The sequence below is a fragment of the Triturus cristatus genome, chromosome 11 (genome assembly GCF_964204655.1).
Source record: "Triturus cristatus chromosome 11, aTriCri1.1, whole genome shotgun sequence".
In the NCBI taxonomy this organism is placed as follows: Eukaryota; Metazoa; Chordata; class Amphibia; order Caudata; family Salamandridae; genus Triturus; species Triturus cristatus.
Window position 1 is genome coordinate 3,453,526 of NC_140594.1, and position 20,059 is coordinate 3,473,584.

At 52.3% G+C, this 20,059-nt stretch overlaps 1 protein-coding gene across 4 annotated transcripts in view; it reads right to left on the bottom strand.

Moving 5' to 3' along the window:
* SCARB1 (scavenger receptor class B member 1) overlaps positions 1 to 20,059 on the bottom strand; it is a 636,132-nt gene that overhangs the window by 81,508 nt on the left and 534,565 nt on the right. For all 4 annotated transcript variants that reach the window (XR_014970694.1, XR_014970695.1, XM_085634841.1 and 1 more), the window contains exon 10: positions 1,076 to 1,127. Coding sequence is in view for 2 of the 4 variants with exons in the window: in XM_085634841.1 (XP_085490967.1) it covers positions 1,076 to 1,127 (52 nt within the window). In the remaining 2 variants the exon portion in view is untranslated. The remainder of the gene's footprint in view (positions 1 to 1,075; positions 1,128 to 20,059) is intronic.

Consider the following 20,059-nt stretch of genomic DNA (forward strand, 5'->3'; position numbering starts at 1 on the left):
CTGTCCTGACGAAGGCCACAGAATCTTTTTAGCCAAGAGGCAGAAACATGTCGACGGTTTGAGCGGTGATGGGGTATTGGTTCCCCCAGTCTCCACGCTGATTTTTAACACCAAGTGATATCTCACTTAAATGAAAAGGTAGTTTGATGTATAAGGTTGGTTTGTAGCAGATTCATATCACGGGTTGTAGAGTTAGCCAGAAGTGAATCCTTTACTATAAAGTATAGGCCCGCTCCTCACCAAAGCGAGGGGAGTCCTGTGATGAAGCATGGCACCTGGTGGAGTCTGAGGACATCACGTCACATGTGTGTGAGTCCAGATATAGGCTTGGGGTGGACAGTCAGTTATAAAAAGAGCACGTAAACAATTTCTCATGTGTCTTCTTGTGTTTAACCTGATTCTGCAACAGCCACAGAGATGGAAAACGCTGCTTTTGTGAGGCTGTGGTCGTCAGGCATGAGCTAGAGGGAAGCATCGACTGATTCACAGGATGCAAACCTTTCGGAAGGCAGCGGTGGCGTGCACATGAAGAAAAGCTTTGCAAACCTCAGGGATGTGCTCTCTTGGGCTAAGCAGCAGGACTCTGTCATTGAGACATACACATCTCTGCATCATCAGCACATCTAACAGAAGAGAATGTTCTCAACCGCTCTCATGTGCCATGGATGAGGGATGTGCCGGTGCACACACTATAGGGGCTTTGCAGGTGATACTAAGATTGGTGGGGGGGGGTGCTCATGGGGTCAGGAAAGTCCTGTTGGAGAGTAAGGAGGAGAAGCAATGGAAGGCTGCTCATCCGATGTCCTGGGATGAGACGAGCCTGGGATGTGGCCTCTGTTGAGCTCCTCTTCTCAGAGGTGTCCCTCACCACCAATAGTCATGAAGAAGAGTTTAAACTGGGGAGAGAGAATGTCCTGAGACCGTTAACAACATGGACTTCACTGACCGTCCATTGCTGGTCACACAGTGTCCTTTGGGGCTCCCTAGGACGGCTGGAGAGTGGGTCATATCTGGGTCATGTCTGCTGCTCTACAAGGTACAAACTAACACCAACAGTAACAGCCAGGGATCTCACCTCTTCAAACCAAATCAGCGGCAAGATGACAGGCTTGATGTTTCGAGTTTGTCTAAAAGAGGGAAAAAGAGGACATTTATTGAAGCAGAGCAATCCTAGACACAAAGAACTCATTGCACAGAGAAAACATGACCTACCTGTAACAACATGTGCAGATTATAGTTCTGTAAAAAGACATGCTTTGCTCTTTCCTGCCATCTAGTGTTGGGCCCGAATCATTATATGTTATTTTTCTTCAAAGAAGGATTTTCAGTTTTAAGGCAACTTGTGGTCTTTACTTAGTTTGTGATTTTCTATAGTGCGGACATGGCCCGTAGGCATCAATAAAGCAGAATGTATCAATAACAAATAGAAAATATACATGTAACATTAAGAGTGGAGAGAACACGTGGTTAGCTTCCCCGTGAGGTAGAGCGCTTCACACGTATTAATTGTAAAACATAGCAGTGGCACGCAGTTAGGAGGGTACCACGAGGTGGGCATCAATCGTTGGTGCTGGTTGAGGTTGGATTGCCATTGGCAGGGAGCGTGAGGGGGTATGAGCGGGCTAGGCCGGGTGTCGTTTATTGACAGGAGCTTTGAGGTCTTTTTTAAAAGTAATGTGACGTGTGGTCAGGCGGCCTTCTCTCCTGAAACCCGGAATGCACAAGTACACATCTTATTTATTTATTTGGGGTTTTGGCGTGAACATGGCCCTAATAGGATATCAGAGCGCTTTACAATTACTTATCTTTCAACTTAGAACAACACGAACGCCATGCAGCTTCAGTAAGCCTGGTCAGTGCACAGCAAGTTGCTAGAAACAGTTATCTTACAAAGTCATAAGTAATTGAACATTGATTTGTGAGAGAAACATTTGTGCTTTAACACTCATATTTACAAGACCAAAATGATCTTAGTGGTTGATGTGTGGTAACGAGTGTATTGAACGAGAAGGCCCTCTGATAATGTCAAGTCTGCTGGAGTTATGGAAGGAATTTGCTCATAAACAAGGATTTGGCTTTATTTTTAAAAGCAGAGATGGACGAAATGTCTCTAATGTTAGGGGGGAGAGCGTTCCAAATTCTTGGGGCTGCACCAAGCTCGGTTATAAGTTCTTTTCTTTCGGAAGAGGGCTGGTTTCAGTAATAGTTCTCCGTGACTCTGGGAATCTCTGCAACCTGCTGATAGTGTGATTTTCTGGACTAGGTGCCTTGGTGTTTTGCAGTGTATCGCTTTGTGAGTGATACATGCCATTTTTGGTTGTATTCTTGCTTTGCAAGGCAGCCAGTTGAGAGCTTCCAGATGAGGGATGATGTGGTCAAAGTTTCTGGATCCAGTTAGAAGTCTTGTGGCCGCATTGAGACAGGGTTTTAGTGGTGAGGTTGAAATCTTGGGTAGACCGGCTAGAGTTGTGCAACAATACTCGTTCCTTGATATGACTAATGCCTGGGCTGCTGTTTTAAGGTCTGAGTTATTTATGAAAGGTTTCAGTTTTCTGAGGAAGCTTAAATGGAAGCGGGCGTTTTTTGCCATCATGTTAATATGTGTAAGCATGTTCAGGTTTTTATCGAGCATAATGCCCAGGTATTTGGTTGAATCTACAATCCTCGGAATACAATTTAGCGGCGTGATTAGATTGGTCCACTCCACGAAGTTCGTAGCGCTTTTCTGGAGGGAAATCAGGAGGAATTCAGTTTTATGCGGGTTAAGCTTGAGGTGATTACTAGTTAGCCAATGGACGGCTTCCTTTAGTACCTGGTTCATGATACCGATCTCTTCTAGCGATGTGATCTCGATGTAAAGCTGTGTATCATCGGCGTGCATGTGGAAGGAGATGTTTGCTTGCTGTAGGATTACTGTGAGTGGCTCTACGTACAAATTGAATAGAGCAGGAGATAATGTTGAGCCCTGTGGTACTCCAATAACATTTCTAGATGAACTTTAAAACTCATAAGGTGGTGCCTTGTTACAATGTTTGGAACAATATTTAAATGACCAACTAGCACTTCCTATCGGAGTGAGTGTTCACACAGGAATGTTTGTGTATGAATAAGTGGGACTCTATTTGGCGGCTTTACAAATATCCACCACCGGGACATTTTGGCGGGTTGTAAGTGGGCTGTGCTCTAGGTACATAGCTGCCATGTTTTCCATTTCCATGCACGATGTGCTACTCCAGTCAAGGTTTTGTTTTTCCTTTGACTTCTGGGACTTGCAGTCCTGTTGTAGAATGCAATAAACAAGACAAGACCCAGAATTTTTTAAAAAACTGGACTAAGCAGCACACCACTCATGGTCCTGGGACACTTAGCAGGACTGTAGGTATGTGAGGCAATTTACATTTGGCTTTAGCATAACGTACCTGAATGCATCAGAAAAGAAGCCTTAACCAGATGTAGCGACACAATAAAAAGAAAAAGTTGTTTTGGTTTTCTAATAGAGCAGGTACAGCCCGTATACTACACCAGTGCCCCCTCCCCCCATATCTAATGCCTGAGGCTGACGAAAGAAATAAGGTATGTATTCCAAAGGGTGGGAATTAGAAATTGGGTTACTGGTTTGCTGGGGTGTGACTACTGGTCAAGCAGCAACCACAATCTTTGTTGGGACAGGACACAAGCAAAACCCAAACTAACCAGTGCTCACCCTCTTGGTAGCTTGGCACAGAGCAGTCAGACTTAACTCAGAGGCTATGTGTAAAGTATTTCTGCAACACAAACAGTAAAACATTGAAGAAACTACATAAATAAAACAAGACCAAAATGACACAACTTCAATCAGTAGAATCAGAGTTATGAATTTTCAAAGAATAAACTGGAATTTAGCGCCTAAAAGCAGAAAGCGGCAACTCCAGCTATCTGGCCACGCTGGACTGGGTCAAAGTCAAAATTTCAGGCTGACCGCGATGGATGTGGGTCAGATAAAGTCCCAGATTAGTCCAGCTGAAGTTTTACCTTCTGAAGTTTTGTACCAGGAGTCCTGGTCGTGGTGAACAGTGTTGCAGAGAGAACATGGTGGGCGGTGGTCAGTGTGGCACGAAGAGCAGGCCTTGCATCGCAAATGGGAGGCCAGGAGCTTCATTTTGGCGGTCCCCCGTGGGCTCTCAATACTGCTGTGTGAAGAGATAGGCTGGCGGCAGCTCGTGCTGAATTTCTGATCAAGTGGCATAGTTCCAGTGCAAAAGGATAGGTTTGCAGTTGCGAAGAGCCCAAAGCATGATTTCAAGAGCTACGGAATCACATCAAGGGCCCAGGACCTGAGAGGCAACACGTGATGGTTAGGAACTCGCTGAACATGGGTCAAGAAGCCGTTGGGGAGTCTTTAATGTCTCTGAGGCTCAGACGCAGAGATCAGTCAACTAGCGGGTTGAGTCACTCTGTGGTTCTGGATTCAAGATGCAGTTGCAGGTCCATTTTGTATTCCCTATGCAAGAGAGCAGCAGGTCAGCACAGCAGGGTAGCAGTTCCTTTAGAGCAGGAGAGTGACGGTCCTTGTAGCAGCACAGCAGTCCTTCCTCCTGGCGCATATCCACAAGTCCAGAAGTGTACTGAAGTGGTGTCTGAGGTCATTCTTTTATACACAGTTGTGATTTTGAACTGTGGAGAAGCTTCTAGAGGCATGCCTTTGAAGTGCACAGATGTCCTGCCTCCCATGCCCCGACCCCAGACTCACTACAGGTGGTATGCAGCCCTTTGTGTAGAGACAAAACACAGCCTATTCAGGTGTAAGTGAGGCTGGGCCCGGCTCCTCACTCCCATCCTGCCAGTAATAGCCCATGAAGTCACATCTGTTGGACAGGCCACACGAAGGGCTTGCTCCCTCCCCGCTCGACAGGGCCCGAACCCCGGCCCACCGGGCATATCCCCGCCACAAGCACCTGTACTCCGCCTCCCGACGGACCCTCTGCCCTCGGACCCCTACTCATCACGGGGTCCAGCCCCACCGGCTTTCCCGGCCGGGTCAAGCCGCCATCTTGGGCCCTGCACCACGCGGCCGCATGGCCTCTCCTCGACCCTAACCCCGGGCCTGGCCGGCCCCGACATCCCGGCACCACCATCCACCCAGGAGGTGAGCGGACCACTTGGCAGGTCAATGGGAGAACGAAGTGTCAAGGGCTCTCCCCCGCCAGGTGCCGATCGCCTCCAGCTCCCCCAGGCCCTGGCTCCACCCCCTGCTGGGTGTCTGGACACCGTCATCCCGGACCCTCCGACCTCCAAGTGCGAGGGTCCGGACATCAAAGGGCACCAGCCCTATAACTGAGGCAGCTCCGGAGCAGGAAGGCAGTTGTATCCTGGAGTCGAGAGACACCGAGTGAACTCAACCCTGACGGTCTACTGGCGCTGCCGTAGCCCGCTCTTGCGAATCATCGTACTGCCTGCTGGCGCTGCCGCGGCCTTCTGCAACCTTCATCTTCCTGGGACCTGCTGGCGCTGCCGCGGCCCGTTGTAACGACCATCCTCACCGGGACCTGCTGGCGCTGCCGCGGCCTTCTGCAACAGTCATCCTCCTGGGACCTGCTGGCGCTGCCGCGGCCCGTTGTAACGACCATCCTCACCGGGACCTGCTGGCGCTGCCGCGGACCGTATATCTTCTGGGGACCTGCTGGCGCTGCCGCGGCCCGTTGTATCGACCATCCACACCGGGACCTGCTGGCGCTGCCGCGGCCCATACCACCTAACCACCAAGCTCGAGGATTGTGAGCTCATCATCATCTCATCCGAACTACCTGATTGGTAAATAGACTGTCCCGCTACCCCCTTCCCTACCTTGCGAGACTCTAATCGAGGGGACCCCTGAGTCCAGACCTCCTTGTACCATTTAGCCGTACCTTAAATAAGTGCTTATAAAGAACACTGAACCTTATCCGTGTGTGATATCTGTCTGTGGGGGGGAAGTTACTTGTCTGTACGATCGCTGGAGACGGCTCTCCCCGGAGACCTCTCCTCCTGACCCCGGCCGACCCTCCCGGTCCATCTACCTTTTCTAACATTGGTGGCCAGCGGCGCGATCCGAATCAACGCGTAATCGTACAGAGAGTAGCTCACCCCACGACAAAGCACGATGTCGACCAAAGATAGCAGCTCCACCGAGAAGTTCCAAATGGAGAAATTAGAAGAATACAACCACCGCGAACTGAGACAATTTTGCATAGAACTTGGCATTGCTACCACCGGCCTGAGTACCAAGGATGATCTAAAGCGCGCTCTTGAGTCATGGACAGAAACTGGGGTCGCAGGACCCTCCGACCAAAGCAGCGTCACACCAGACCAAAACAGCATCACACCAGAGGGGAACGCCACGGCTCCCGAGGAGCGGGGAACGGGCCTCTCACAGGAGGAGATACGAGAAAGAGACCGAGTCAGATTACACGAATTAGAGATGGCACGACTCAAGATGGATGGGGAACTTAAGTTAGCTGAACAGAAAATCAACCTCGAGCATATGCGGATTCGAGAGGAACGAGAAGAAAAGCAGAGACAAAGAGAGCTGGAAGAGAAAAAAATAACGCTCGAGCACGAGCGCCGACTGGCGGAAATAGAACTGCGCAAACAGAACAAGGAACTGGGGGTGCCTGAGCGACCACACACCCCGGGGCCTATTGAGAAAAAAGTTCACATCCCCAAGGATGTGGTCCGCGAGTATGTCCGAGAAGACGACATACAACAGTGGTTTAAAGCCTATGAGATCGCAATGACCTCCCACCGGATCGACCGGAGTGATTGGGGAGCCGGACTTTGGGGGAGATTCATCAACGAGGGTCGCGATGCCCTGCTGCAGCTCCCCGATCACCAAATGTCGTCCTACGACCACATGAAGGCTGCCCTCCTCACCCGCTACGGCCTCACGCCCGAGATGTACCGCCAGAGGTTCAGGGATTGCACCCGGATCCCAGGTACAACTTGGGTGGAATACGTGAACTATTTCAGCCGGGCCTTCGAGGGTTGGATCAAGGGAAATCAGGTCACCACCTACGAACAACTCTTCAACCTCATGGTATGGGAGCACCTGTCAAACAACTGTTTCGTCGAGCTCAGGCAGCACCTACTCGACAGTAAGCTGACTGACCCCCGGCAGCTCGCCGCCGAAGCTGACCGGTGGGAAAGCACCCGAGTGGGCCGGAAAGGGCCACCCGACCAGAACAGAAGCAACCAAGGCCAGCACCGTCCTCGGGGAGGAGGAGGGGGCCAGGGGCGAGGGAGAGACGCCTTGCCAGCAACACCCGTGGCCAGCACCCCCCCTCCGGCCGGCCGGAGCAACCCCCCGTTGCGGCCTGGGTACCGAGCCAATGTCACGTGCCACCGGTGCCAGCGACTAGGCCACTACGCCAACGATCCGAACTGCCCGCTAAACCAACCACCCAAGCCCCGCCAGGTAGCTGCCGCTGCCCTGGGGGAAGAGCCAGCATCGGAGGGACCCGAGGAGTATGAGCCGGACCAGCAAGGGTGGGAACCGGCCGCCATGGTCCTGGCATGCTTAGGGGGAAGGGACATGGTTCCGCGGGCTCCCCTACCAGCCAACACCAGAAAATACGGTCAGTGGGTGACCATTAATGGACAGAGAGCCGAGGCCTTGCGGGACACCGGCGCCAGCGTGACGGCCGTCCGCTGTCACCTGGTAAAGCCCGAGCAGATCCTGCCGAACATTCTCTGCCCCGTCCGCTCGGCAGATAACTCTGAGAGCATGTGTAAGATGGCCTGCGTCCCGTTTGAATGGGGAGGGGTCTCCGGCCTACTGAAGGTGACGGTCCGGGACGATGCCCCCGTGGACTGCCTCCTGGGGAATGACCTCGAGAGTTCCCCGTGGGCCACCGTCGAGAGAAGAGAGCACTTGGGGATGCTGGGCCTCCCGGACTGGGCCTGCATAACCACCCGATCCATGGCCGCCCGTGCCGCCCCCCGATCAGAAGAAACCGAATGGCCAGCACCTCCGCCCCCGGTTGCCCCCGTAGAGGACAACGGCGAGTCCGACCTCCCGGACCCGAGTACCGAAGAAGACGCGCAACACCAGGACCTTCCGGATCTGGCGCAGTGGCGGCAAGAAGGGGGGCCCACCCAAGAACAGTTCCGCCAGGAACAAAAAACCTGTCCCTCCCTCGAGGGACTCCGCCAACAAGCCAGCGCCCAAACCGCCGGAGACACCACCGGAACCCACTGGGTCTACTGGGATAACGACCTGCTCTACAGCGAGCAAAGAATCGCCGAGCTGGGGGCCGGTCGAGTTCTGGTGGTACCTCTCCGCTTCAGAGACTTTCTGCTCAACTTAGCCCACGATGTCCCCCTGGCTGGACACCTGGGCCAGGACAAAACGTACAGTCGCCTGGTGACCCATTTTTTTTGGCCGAAAATGAGGAATGACGTCCTGAACCACTGCCGATCGTGCCCCACATGCCAAGCCAGCGGGAAGAGTGGCCGGAAGCTGAAGGCCCCTCTACAACCCTTCCCGGTGGTCACCACCCCGTTCGAGCGGGTGGGGATAGACATTGTGGGACCTCTGGACCCCCGCACGGCACAAGGACACAGGTTCATCTTGGTACTAGTGGACCATGCCACCCGCTACCCCGAGGCGGTGACCCTACGGACAGTGACCGCCCCAGTGGTTGGCCGGGCCCTGATGGGGATCTTCTCCCGGGTAGGCTTCCCCCGAGAAGTCGTCAGCGACCGAGGCACGAATTTCATATCAAAATACATGAAGTCCCTCTGGCAACAATGCGGGGTCACCTACAGATTTACGACCCCCTATCACCCCCAAGGGAACGGACTAGTGGAGCGCTTTAACCGCACTCTCAAAGGGATGATTGGGGGATTGGAAGAACCTCTCCGTCGCCAGTGGGATGTACTGCTCCCGTGCCTCCTCTTCGCCTACCGGAAAGTTCCCCAGAAGTCCCTCGGTTTTAGCCCCTTTGAACTCCTATACGGACACCCTGTGCGAGGGCCCCTCAGCCTAGTCAAGGAAGGTTGGGAGATGGCCCCCCTAACGACCCCTCCAGACGTCTTCAAATACGTCCTGGCCTTACGAAACCAGACCCGGCGCTTCAGGGAGATGGCCAAGGCGAACCTCGAGGCCAGCCAGGAGGACATGAAGAGGTGGTATGATCACAATGCCTCCTCCGTTGAATTCGAGCCTGGGCAGCAAGTATGGGTGATGTCCCCCACCGAACCATGTGCCCTGCAAGATAAGTGGACGGGGCCCTTCAAAGTGGTCGAGCGCAAAAGCCCCGTCACTTACCTCATCGACATGGGGTCCTCCCGGAGCCCCCTTCGGGTCCTCCACACCAACCGGCTCAAACCGCACTTTGTGCGCTCCGAACTAAGCCTCTTGATGGCTACCGACAGTGGCACAGAAGAAGACTCCGAGCCCCTCCCGGACCTCCTGAGGACTCAGGAGAAGGACGGCTCCGTGGACGGGGTCCGGCTCTCTGACGCCCTCACTTCGGAGCAACGCCAGGACTGCCGGAACCTCCTGCTGCAGTTCGCTGCCCTGTTCTCCCTCACCCCCGGGGTCACCCCCTGGTGTTTGCACGACGTAGACACCGGGGACAGTCCCCCTGTCCGGCACCGGGCCTACCGCGTACCAGATCGGGTACGGGCCTGCATACAGGAGGAAGTGGCCAAGATGCTCACGATCGGGGTCATCGAGCCCTCGGACAGTCCCTGGGCCAGTCCGGTCGTATTAGTTCCCAAGGCCGCTGCCCCCGGCTCCGCCCCTGAACTGAGATTCTGCGTCGACTACCGGGGCTTGAACGCTGTCACCCGGACCGACGCTCATCCCATCCCCCGAGCAGACGAGCTGATCGACCGGCTGGGGGCCGCCCGCTACCTTAGTATCTTCGACCTAACGGCGGGCTACTGGCAGATCGGCCTCACACCCAGGGCTCAGGAACGGTCAGCCTTCTCTACCCCCGATGGCCACTATCAATTTAAGGTCATGCCCTTTGGCATGAAGAATGCCCCCGCCACGTTCCAACGCCTTGTGAACCAGGTCTTGGCAGGGCTTGAAGAATTCAGCGCTGCCTACCTGGACGATATCGCTGTATACAGCCGCCACTGGTCCGACCACCTCCGTCACCTCCAAGAGGTCCTACAAGCCCTCCAGCGGGCCGGCCTCACCATTAAGGCCGGCAAGTGCCAGATTGGCCAAGGGTCTGTGACCTACCTTGGGCACCAAGTGGGGAGCGGGCTGGTGGCCCCACTACAACTTAAGATTGCTGCCATCCAGTCCTGGCAGCCCCCCGTCACCCAGACCGAGGTCCGGGCCTTCTTGGGGCTCACCGGCTACTACCGGCGGTTCGTGAAGGACTACGGCAGCATCGTGGGGCCCCTCACAGGTCTCACATCCAAGAACCAGCCGAAGCGGGTCAACTGGACTCCTGATTGTCAAGCGGCCTTCGAGGAGCTGAAGGCCGCCCTGTGCACCGCCCCGGTGCTCCAGGCCCCCGATTACAGTCGGGAATTTGTGGTGCAGACCGACGCCTCCGACCACGGCATCGGGGCCGTCCTCTCTCAGTTGAACCCCGAAGGTCATGACCAGCCGGTGGCCTTCATCAGCCGCCGTCTCCTGGCCCGAGAACAGCGTTGGAGCACCATCGAGAGGGAGGCATTTGCAGTAGTGTGGGCCCTCAAAAAGCTCCGGCCCTATCTCTTCGGTACCCACTTCCGGGTACAAACAGACCATCGACCCCTGCAATGGCTGATGCAGATGAGGGGGGAGAACCCAAAACTCTTGCGCTGGTCCATTTCCCTGCAGGGGATGGACTTCACCGTGGAGCACCGACCAGGCCAAGACCACGCCAACGCAGATGGCCTGTCCCGCTTTTTCCGCCTCGACGAAGAGAGTCCCCAAGGAGATGGGTGACTCTCCCCGCCTTCAGCTGGGGGGGACGCATGTTGGACAGGCCACACGAAGGGCTTGCTCCCTCCCCGCTCGACAGGGCCCGAACCCCGGCCCACCGGGCATATCCCCGCCACAAGCACCTGTACTCCGCCTCCCGACGGACCCTCTGCCCTCGGACCCCTACTCATCACGGGGTCCAGCCCCACCGGCTTTCCCGGCCGGGTCAAGCCGCCATCTTGGGCCCTGCACCACGCGGCCGCATGGCCTCTCCTCGACCCTAACCCCGGGCCTGGCCGGCCCCGACATCCCGGCACCACCATCCACCCAGGAGGTGAGCGGACCACTTGGCAGGTCAATGGGAGAACGAAGTGTCAAGGGCTCTCCCCCGCCAGGTGCCGATCGCCTCCAGCTCCCCCAGGCCCTGGCTCCACCCCCTGCTGGGTGTCTGGACACCGTCATCCCGGACCCTCCGACCTCCAAGTGCGAGGGTCCGGACATCAAAGGGCACCAGCCCTATAACTGAGGCAGCTCCGGAGCAGGAAGGCAGTTGTATCCTGGAGTCGAGAGACACCGAGTGAACTCAACCCTGACGGTCTACTGGCGCTGCCGTAGCCCGCTCTTGCGAATCATCGTACTGCCTGCTGGCGCTGCCGCGGCCTTCTGCAACCTTCATCTTCCTGGGACCTGCTGGCGCTGCCGCGGCCCGTTGTAACGACCATCCTCACCGGGACCTGCTGGCGCTGCCGCGGCCTTCTGCAACAGTCATCCTCCTGGGACCTGCTGGCGCTGCCGCGGCCCGTTGTAACGACCATCCTCACCGGGACCTGCTGGCGCTGCCGCGGACCGTATATCTTCTGGGGACCTGCTGGCGCTGCCGCGGCCCGTTGTATCGACCATCCACACCGGGACCTGCTGGCGCTGCCGCGGCCCATACCACCTAACCACCAAGCTCGAGGATTGTGAGCTCATCATCATCTCATCCGAACTACCTGATTGGTAAATAGACTGTCCCGCTACCCCCTTCCCTACCTTGCGAGACTCTAATCGAGGGGACCCCTGAGTCCAGACCTCCTTGTACCATTTAGCCGTACCTTAAATAAGTGCTTATAAAGAACACTGAACCTTATCCGTGTGTGATATCTGTCTGTGGGGGGGAAGTTACTTGTCTGTACGATCGCTGGAGACGGCTCTCCCCGGAGACCTCTCCTCCTGACCCCGGCCGACCCTCCCGGTCCATCTACCTTTTCTAACAACATCTAACTCCCATTGTATGTGGCAGTATAGGAGGAATATACAAAGACCAACCACACCCAGTCATGTGATCAGGGACAGGCTGCAGGCACCAAATGGCTAAGGCATGAAAATGCCAACTTTCTAAAAGTGGCATTTACAGAATTGCAATTTAAAATCCAAGATGACCTTAAGTTAGGATTTTAAATTGCCTCTCCAGAGGAACCAAGCATGCACTAGCTTTATCGTGCCTGTTCTTGGCATGTAGAGCTGTAGATTCACATGCTATGCATGCTCCTGCCATCTGGTGTTGGGTCCGGATGTTTGCAAGTTGTTTTTCTTCGAAGAAGTCTTTCCAGTCACAAGGTAAGGTGACTACTCCTTTCTGTGATAGTGCGCATAGTCATCGACTCCATTGTTAGATTGTTTTCCCGCAAGTGGGTGAGAATGGAGTAAGTTTGCATAGTAAAGAGATGTCCATGTGTAGATAATGTAAATAATGAGAATTGCAACAACCACAGGTGCCCGTGGAGGAGTGTGGGTGCATGTGAATCTACAGCTCTACATACAGATGCTTACTCGGTAAGTAACATAATCCGTTTAAGGCATGTGTGCCGTAGATACACATTCTTTTACAAAGCATTATTCGCCCAAAGTGGTAGCTAACCAGTAGATGTAGCAGTTGTTTGGAAAAATGTTTTTAATACTGCCTGCCCTACATTAGCTTGTTGACATGCCAGTACATCCACACAATAGTGTTTGGTAAATGTGTATGGTGTAGACCATGCTGCTGCTTTACAAATGTCAGCTATAGGAATGTTACCTAAAAAGGCCATAGATGCCCCTATTTTGCGAGTGGAATGCGCTCAAGGGGGTACAGATAAAGATCTTTTAGCTTTTGCGTAGCAAGTTTGAATGCACTTAACAATCCATCTTGAAATGCCAGATTTAAAAATAGGATTGCCTTTGTGAGGTGGTGTAAATGAAACAAACCGTTGCTTTGTTTTATAAAACAATAAAGCTCTTTTGACGTCAAGTGTATGAAGAGCTTGTTCTGCTACCAAATCAGGTTGAGGAAAGAACACAGGTAACTCAACTGATTGGTTAATATGGAAAGGAGAAACCACTATGGGATAGAATTTGGGATTGGCGGGAATAACTACCCTATCTTTAGGGAGCTTAAAGAAGGTTTATTCTAAAGTGAATGCCTGCAGCTCACCAACTCACCTTGATGAAGTGATTGCAATAAGGAAGGCAACCTTCCAAGAGAGAGACTGTAAAGGACACTTGTGTAGCAGTTCAAAGGGTGGACCCATAAGTCTTGCAAGTACAACATTACGATTCCACACTGGTGCCGGTGTAATCCTTAGCGGTAGGACTCTTTTTAAACCCTCAATAAATGCTTTGATGACAGGAACTTTGAACAAAGACAAATGCTGTCTGTTTTAAAAATATGCAGCTGCTGCTGCAAAGTGCAATCTGATAGACGTGTAAGCTAGCCCACATTGCTGTAGGTTTAGAAGGTAACAGAAAATGTTATTAACAGAAGCATCTAGAGGTAGAGTTTTGTTGTTATTGCAGTAAACAACGAATTGTTGCCATTTTGCTGCATAGCAAGCTCTGGTGGTAGGTTTTCTAGCTTCTTTCAGAAGAGTCATACAGTCTGGTGGCAAATTTAAATATCCAAACTCTATGACTCCAGGAGCCAAATCGCTAAGTTGAACTCCTTGGGATTTGGACGCTTGATTTGTCCATGGTTCTGAGTGAGGAGGCTGGAGGTGAGATGTAGCTTTTGATGTGGAACTAGTGAGAGCTCTAACAGGGTGGTGTACCACGGTTGACGGGCCCAAGTGGGAGCTCCCAAAATCAGTGTGAGTGATGTTTGCCTGAGTGTCCGAACCAGAAACGGAAGGAGTGAAAGAGGCGGAAAAGCGCAGGCAAATATCCCTGACCAATTCATCCAAGGGGCATTGCCTTTGGAGAGAGGGTGTGGGAACCTGGAGGCAAAGTTTGGGCATTGTGCATCGTCTACTGCGGCAAACATATCTATTTCTGGGTATCCCCACTGTAGAAAGCATGGAAGGAGAACTTGCCGAGGAAGTTCCCACTCGTGTATTTGCTGTTTCCTTCTGCTGAGGAGATCGGCAATTTGATTGTTCACTCCTGGGAGGTTTTCTGCAAAAAGCTGCATCTTGTGATGGCTTGCCCATATCCAAATTGTCTGAGACCGGTGGGGCAGTTGGAGAGAGTGTGTCCCCTTTGTTTTTGTACATAGTACATTGCTGTCATGTTATCTGTGTGGACTAGGACAACTTTGCCTGTGAGATGAGATTGAAAAGCTTTCAGCGCTACAAACACTGCTAGAAGCTCTAGGTAGTTAATGTGGAGACCTTGAATTGTGTAATGATGGAGATGTGTACCCCAACCCGTGAGAGATGTGTCTGCTGTTAGCACGTCTTGCGGAATAGGGTCAATGAAAAGCCGCCATTTTGATACCTTTTGCGAGTTCCATCACTGCAGAGAGCGATGAGTGCGGCTGTCTAACAACACTAGATCTGTTAATTGACCCTGTGAGTGATTCCACTGAGGTGCTAAGCATTGTTGTAATGGAGGCATGTGTAGTCTTGCATGAGGTACTATTGCAATGTATGATGCCATCATTCCCAGAAGCCGCATGAAAGTCCTGGCTGGCAAGGTCTGGTTGGTTTGGAACTGCAGCAAGAGTTTGGATATTGGAAATTCTGGCTGCATTGGGGAAGGCTAGAGCCGTGTGAGTGTTGAGTGGCTCCCAGATAAGATTGTATCTGTGAAGACTCACGGTGAGACTTTTGAATGTTGACATTGAAACCCAGTTGGTGGAGTAGGTGTAGCGTGGTCTTAGTGTTTTGTAGACACTTTTGGCGTGTGCTGGCTTTGATAAGCCAGTCGTCTAGGTAGAGGAAGACATGCATTTGTTGTCTTCTGACATGAGCTGCTACCACTGCGAGGCATTTTGTAAATACCCGGGGAGCAGTAGTTACTCTGAATGGAAGTACTTTGAACTGGTAGCTTAGCCTGCTATCACAAATCTGAGATATCTGCGATGAGCTGGATGAATGGGAATGTGAAAAAATGCGTCTTTTAGGTCCAGTGTGGACAAAAAATCGCCTTGCTGTAGGAGAGGAAGAACCTGTTGAAGCGTTACCCTATGGAAATGCTTTGACAATATGCGCTGGTTTAACTCTCTGAGATCCAAAATTGGTCTTAAGGAACTGTCCTTTTTGGGAATTAGAAAATAAAGAGTGTAAACGTCTGAACCTTGGTACTGCAACGGAACGGGTTCTATGGCTCCCTTTTGTAAGAGTGATTGCACCTCTTGTTTGAGTGACTGCAAATGGTCCAACAACAGTTTGTGAACGCGAAGTGGAATGTTTGGTGGATTGGAGGTGAACTTTAGGCAATAATCATGTTGGATAAGGCCTAGTACTCATTTGTCTGTTGTTCTAGATTACCAAATGGGGAGAAACTGTGGAAGTCTTCCCCCGACAGGTGTTGAGTGATCAGCGGGAAGTGTGGGCAAGTCACTGTTTATTGGGGGAAGGTGTGTTACGTGGTGTGGCGCCTTTACCCCTGCCTTTGGAATTGTTTCCTTTATATCCTCCTCTGTAGAAACCTCTAGAGGTAATGGATTGTTGTTACCTTTGCAAGAGGAAGCATTTGGTCTGAGGATGTTGTTTTGGACCCTGCTCTGTAAAACGAGTGGTGAAAAGAGCCTCTATTGGATGGGGACTGGAGCGCTCCCATAGATTTTGCTACTTCAGTATCCTTTTTCATCTTTTCCAAGGATTGGTTGACTACAGGACCAAGCAGGTGTTCTTTATCAAAGGGAGTGTTCAAAATGGACTGTTGAACCTCATGCTTAAACCCCTAGATCCTAAGCCTTGCATGCCTTCTACGGAGAATTCTGGTATTGGTCTCCCTAGCTACGGTGTCAGCTGCGTCTAAAGCACATCTTATTCAGGAGTTATAGATGAGTTTCCCCTCTTCCACTAACTCTTGTGCCTTGGCTTTGTATTCGTATGGGAGATATTGGAGCAGTTGCTCCATCTCATTCCAGCGTGCCCTGTCGTACCTAGCTAGTAGGCCCTGCGTGTTTGCGAAGCGCCAGTGGTTAGCAGCTTGAACAGCCACTCGTTCTCCCGAGGCATCTATACGTTTGGATTCTTTGTCTGGGGGAGGTGCATCCCCAGAGGTTGGCTCTTTTGCGAGCATTGGACACTACTAGGGAGTCAAGAGGTAACTGTCCCTTAATAAACACAGGATCTGATGGCGAGGATTTGTTTTTTTTTATCTACCCTAAGAGTGAAAATACGTGCTCGCACAGGCTCTTCGAAGATGTCATCTGCACGCCTCGCCATGCCTTTAAGCATAGGGAGTGTTTGACTTGACCTGTGTGTTTCAAATTGAAAGTCCTCTTGTAATGTTTCTATATGAAATGGCACCCCGTGAAACTCTGCTGCTCTGGCAATGCGCTGTTGATAAGCCATATCATCCATCTGGTGGCGATGGCCTTGCTGGGTAAAGGTCTGGCTCATTGTCTACTGGGGGCCGGGGGGGGTCAATGGTGTAATCGTTCCATGGGTCTGCAGGCAAATGACTATCATCATCACCATGATCCACGTCTGGATCTGCATGAGCAGATCCCTGAGGTGTTATGTGTAAGGGATCTTCAATAATTAATTGTGGAGAAGATGGTGGTGAGGGTTTTGGGACAGGATAAACAGAGCTGGTAGCTATGTCCTTCTTCTTCTTTAAGGGCATCTTATCAGAAGTGTCATCTGCAGGAAGCTTGTGTTTTGCTGGATTTTTTGCCAAAATATGTCCAGTATCAGGATTAATATACATTTTCTTTTCATCTAAAATTAGTTCTGGTGGCTCAAGAACATTGTCCTTGGATTTTGGCATCAAAATCGACTTGTCTTTAGAATGTTTCGGCTCAGAAGCATGTTTGTGTTCGGAAGCGGAGGGATTCAGCTCCGAAGCATGTTTGTGTTTCAAAGCGGAGGGTTTCAGCTCCAAACCAGATTTGTCTTTGGAGCCTGATGATTTTGGATCTGAAGGTAATTTCGACTGACTCGGTCCAGAGCTGGAAGGGTTGACGGTTTGTTTCGGAGCCGAGCCGGGAGGCAGGGCGCAGAAACATTGTCTCAGTACCAACCTTGGCCAGAAGGCAGAGGTGGTGCTGTAGCCGTATGAGTTTTAGAAAAGGATTTAAGGGGCAAGGGGTCTTCGGTACTCACAGCACCCTGTCCCGGAGGAACATCTTTGGACTCCAGATCGATCTAGAAATTGGACTCTGGAAGGAAGAGGGCCTCTTCTTTTGCGGCAGATGCTTCGATCTCTTCTTCGTCAGATTCTTCACCAAAGATATCCGGAGTGTGTTTGATGCTTTGGCACTGCATCTCTCGTCATCGAGCCCACTGATCGCTTAGTCTTCTTGGACTGAAACGACTTACAAGCGTCGCAGCCTTCCTCCTTGTGCTTCGGAGAGAGGCACAAGTTACAAACTTGATGTAGATCGGTGCGAGGGTACTTGGCGTGGCACAGAGGCCAGAATTGGAATGGAGTCACAGCAGTGGCCCCTCGGAGGCGTAGGGTCTTCCCACTGTCTCCTGGGTATCTCAAAGTCCCAAAAATCGCCAAGGGACTTCTCTTAACGACAAAACACTACTTTGCGGAAAACAAAAACACAGTTAAATCCCCGACGACATTGTGGGAGGCCTATAAAACAGTCCTACGAGGGCAGGCTATCTCGCTAGTAGCAGATCACAAAAAGTCCCAGAAAAAGGAGGTTGAGGGGCTGGAACAGAAGGTGTCCCGGGCTGAAGCAGCGCATGCGCTACAGGTCGATGAACACACGACACATCAGATGCATCTGGCGCAGCAGGAATATAAATCATATGTCTGGGGGATGGCGCACACTAGGATCACAGAAACACGGCACACTGTATACGAAGTGGGCGATAAAGCGGGTAAATTGTTAGCATGGCTAGACCGCAGGGAACGAGCCAATAGATGGGTGGCACAGATCCAACTAGCTGACGGCACGTCTACGACAGAGCCACAGCAGATAGCGGAGGCATTTGCATTACATTGTCACGGAATTTATACCCCGAAAGCCACAAATACCGTGGACAACTTGGCCTTCCTCCGAGACATACATATGCCGGCCCTGGCCCCTACGGCAGTGGCAGCCCTAGAAAACGACCTGACCCCTGAGGAGCTTACGGCGGCGATAGCTGCACTACACACTGGGAAAGCACTGGGACCGAATGGCCTACCTGTAGAATTCTATAAAAAGGCAGCGCCGCAGATTGTGCCCCACTTGTTGAGTATGTACACAGACAGCCTGGAGAGGGGGGCCCTGCCACGGGACCAGAGGTTGGCCACGATAGTGACTATCCACAAACCCCAAAAACCTCAGCACGAGTGTACCTCCTACAGGCCGATCTCCTTGATCAATGCGGAAGCAAAGATTTTGGCAAAAGTGTTGGCCACCAGGTTGCAGGTATATCTAGCCACCATAATACATCTGGATCAATCTGGCTTCATGCCTAACAGGAACACCGCCCTGAATCTACGGCGTCTCCACGGGGTCCTTGCGCGTCAGCTCACTATTGAGGAAGAGGCTGTTATTCTGTCACTTGATGCCAAAATGGCATTTGACCTAGTGTAGTGGCCCTTTCTTTTTGCTGTTCTTCAGCATGTGGGGTTCGGTCCCAAGTTCTGTGCATGGGTCCAATTACTCTACACACGCTCCCTAGCACAGGTTGTAGTGAACGGCCACGTATCGACCACTTTTCCGCTGGGACGTGGAATGCGGCAGGGGTGCCCCCTCTCGCCGCTTCTTTTCGCGCTGGTGCTGGAGCCGTTGTCGGCCTGGATTCGGCAGGACCAGGCTATCCGGGGTCTCAAATGGGCAAGGGGATGGGAGAATCGCATATCCCTTTATGCGGACGATATCCTGCTCTATCTGGCGTCGCCGGCGAGCTCCATTAATTGTCTCATGGACATCTGCACGTCCTATGGCAGAGTGTCCGGATATACCATTAATTGGGAAAAATCGTGTCTCTATGTGCTCCGGGGCCCCCCACCGCGGCTTCCACAGGGATGTGGGATGCAGATAACGGAGGAGGGTTTCAAATATCTGGGAATATATGTCACCACTGACAGGGCACAATTCGTCGCAAAGAACATCGCGCAGCTCCTTATGCGGCTTCGCCGTGATGTCAGGCATTGGCGCTCCTTGCCACTTACGCTGCTGGGCAGAGCGGCCCTTTTCAAAATGATGGCTCTCCCCCGTTTCTTGTATGCCCTACAAAACACGCCCTTTCCGGTCTCCCACACGTATTTTGCAACAATAAATGCTGAGGTTACAAGCTTATTATGGGAGGGGAAGGCACCGCGAATAGCGATGCGTAAATTGACGAAAGGCTGCTATGATTGCGGCATTGCCCTCCCAGATATCAAAATTTACTACTGGGCTTCGCAGCTTGCGGTTGTAAACCAGTGGCTACACGCGCCAGGTGATGATCCAGCGTACCGCAGGAAGCGGCATCTGCTGGGCGAGGGCGGCGTCATGGGGGCATTATATAACAACACTAAGAGACACACTCTTACAGGCCCGACGGCGCACACTGTTCAGGTATGGCATGAGGCGCAGAAAAACCTGGGTTGGGACGGAAAGATAACACAGGCCATGCCGCTGTGGGACGTGCGGAGGCTGGGTAGACTGCGTAATACTAAAGGATTCCGACAGTGGGACCTGATAGGGATCTCGCGAGTGGGGGACCTCTGGAGGAAGGGAGAGGTGATACCATTCAAGCAGTTGCAGACTGAGTATGACATGGACGATGCCCAAAGATTCAGATACATCCAAGTCAGACATGCGCTCATGGCACA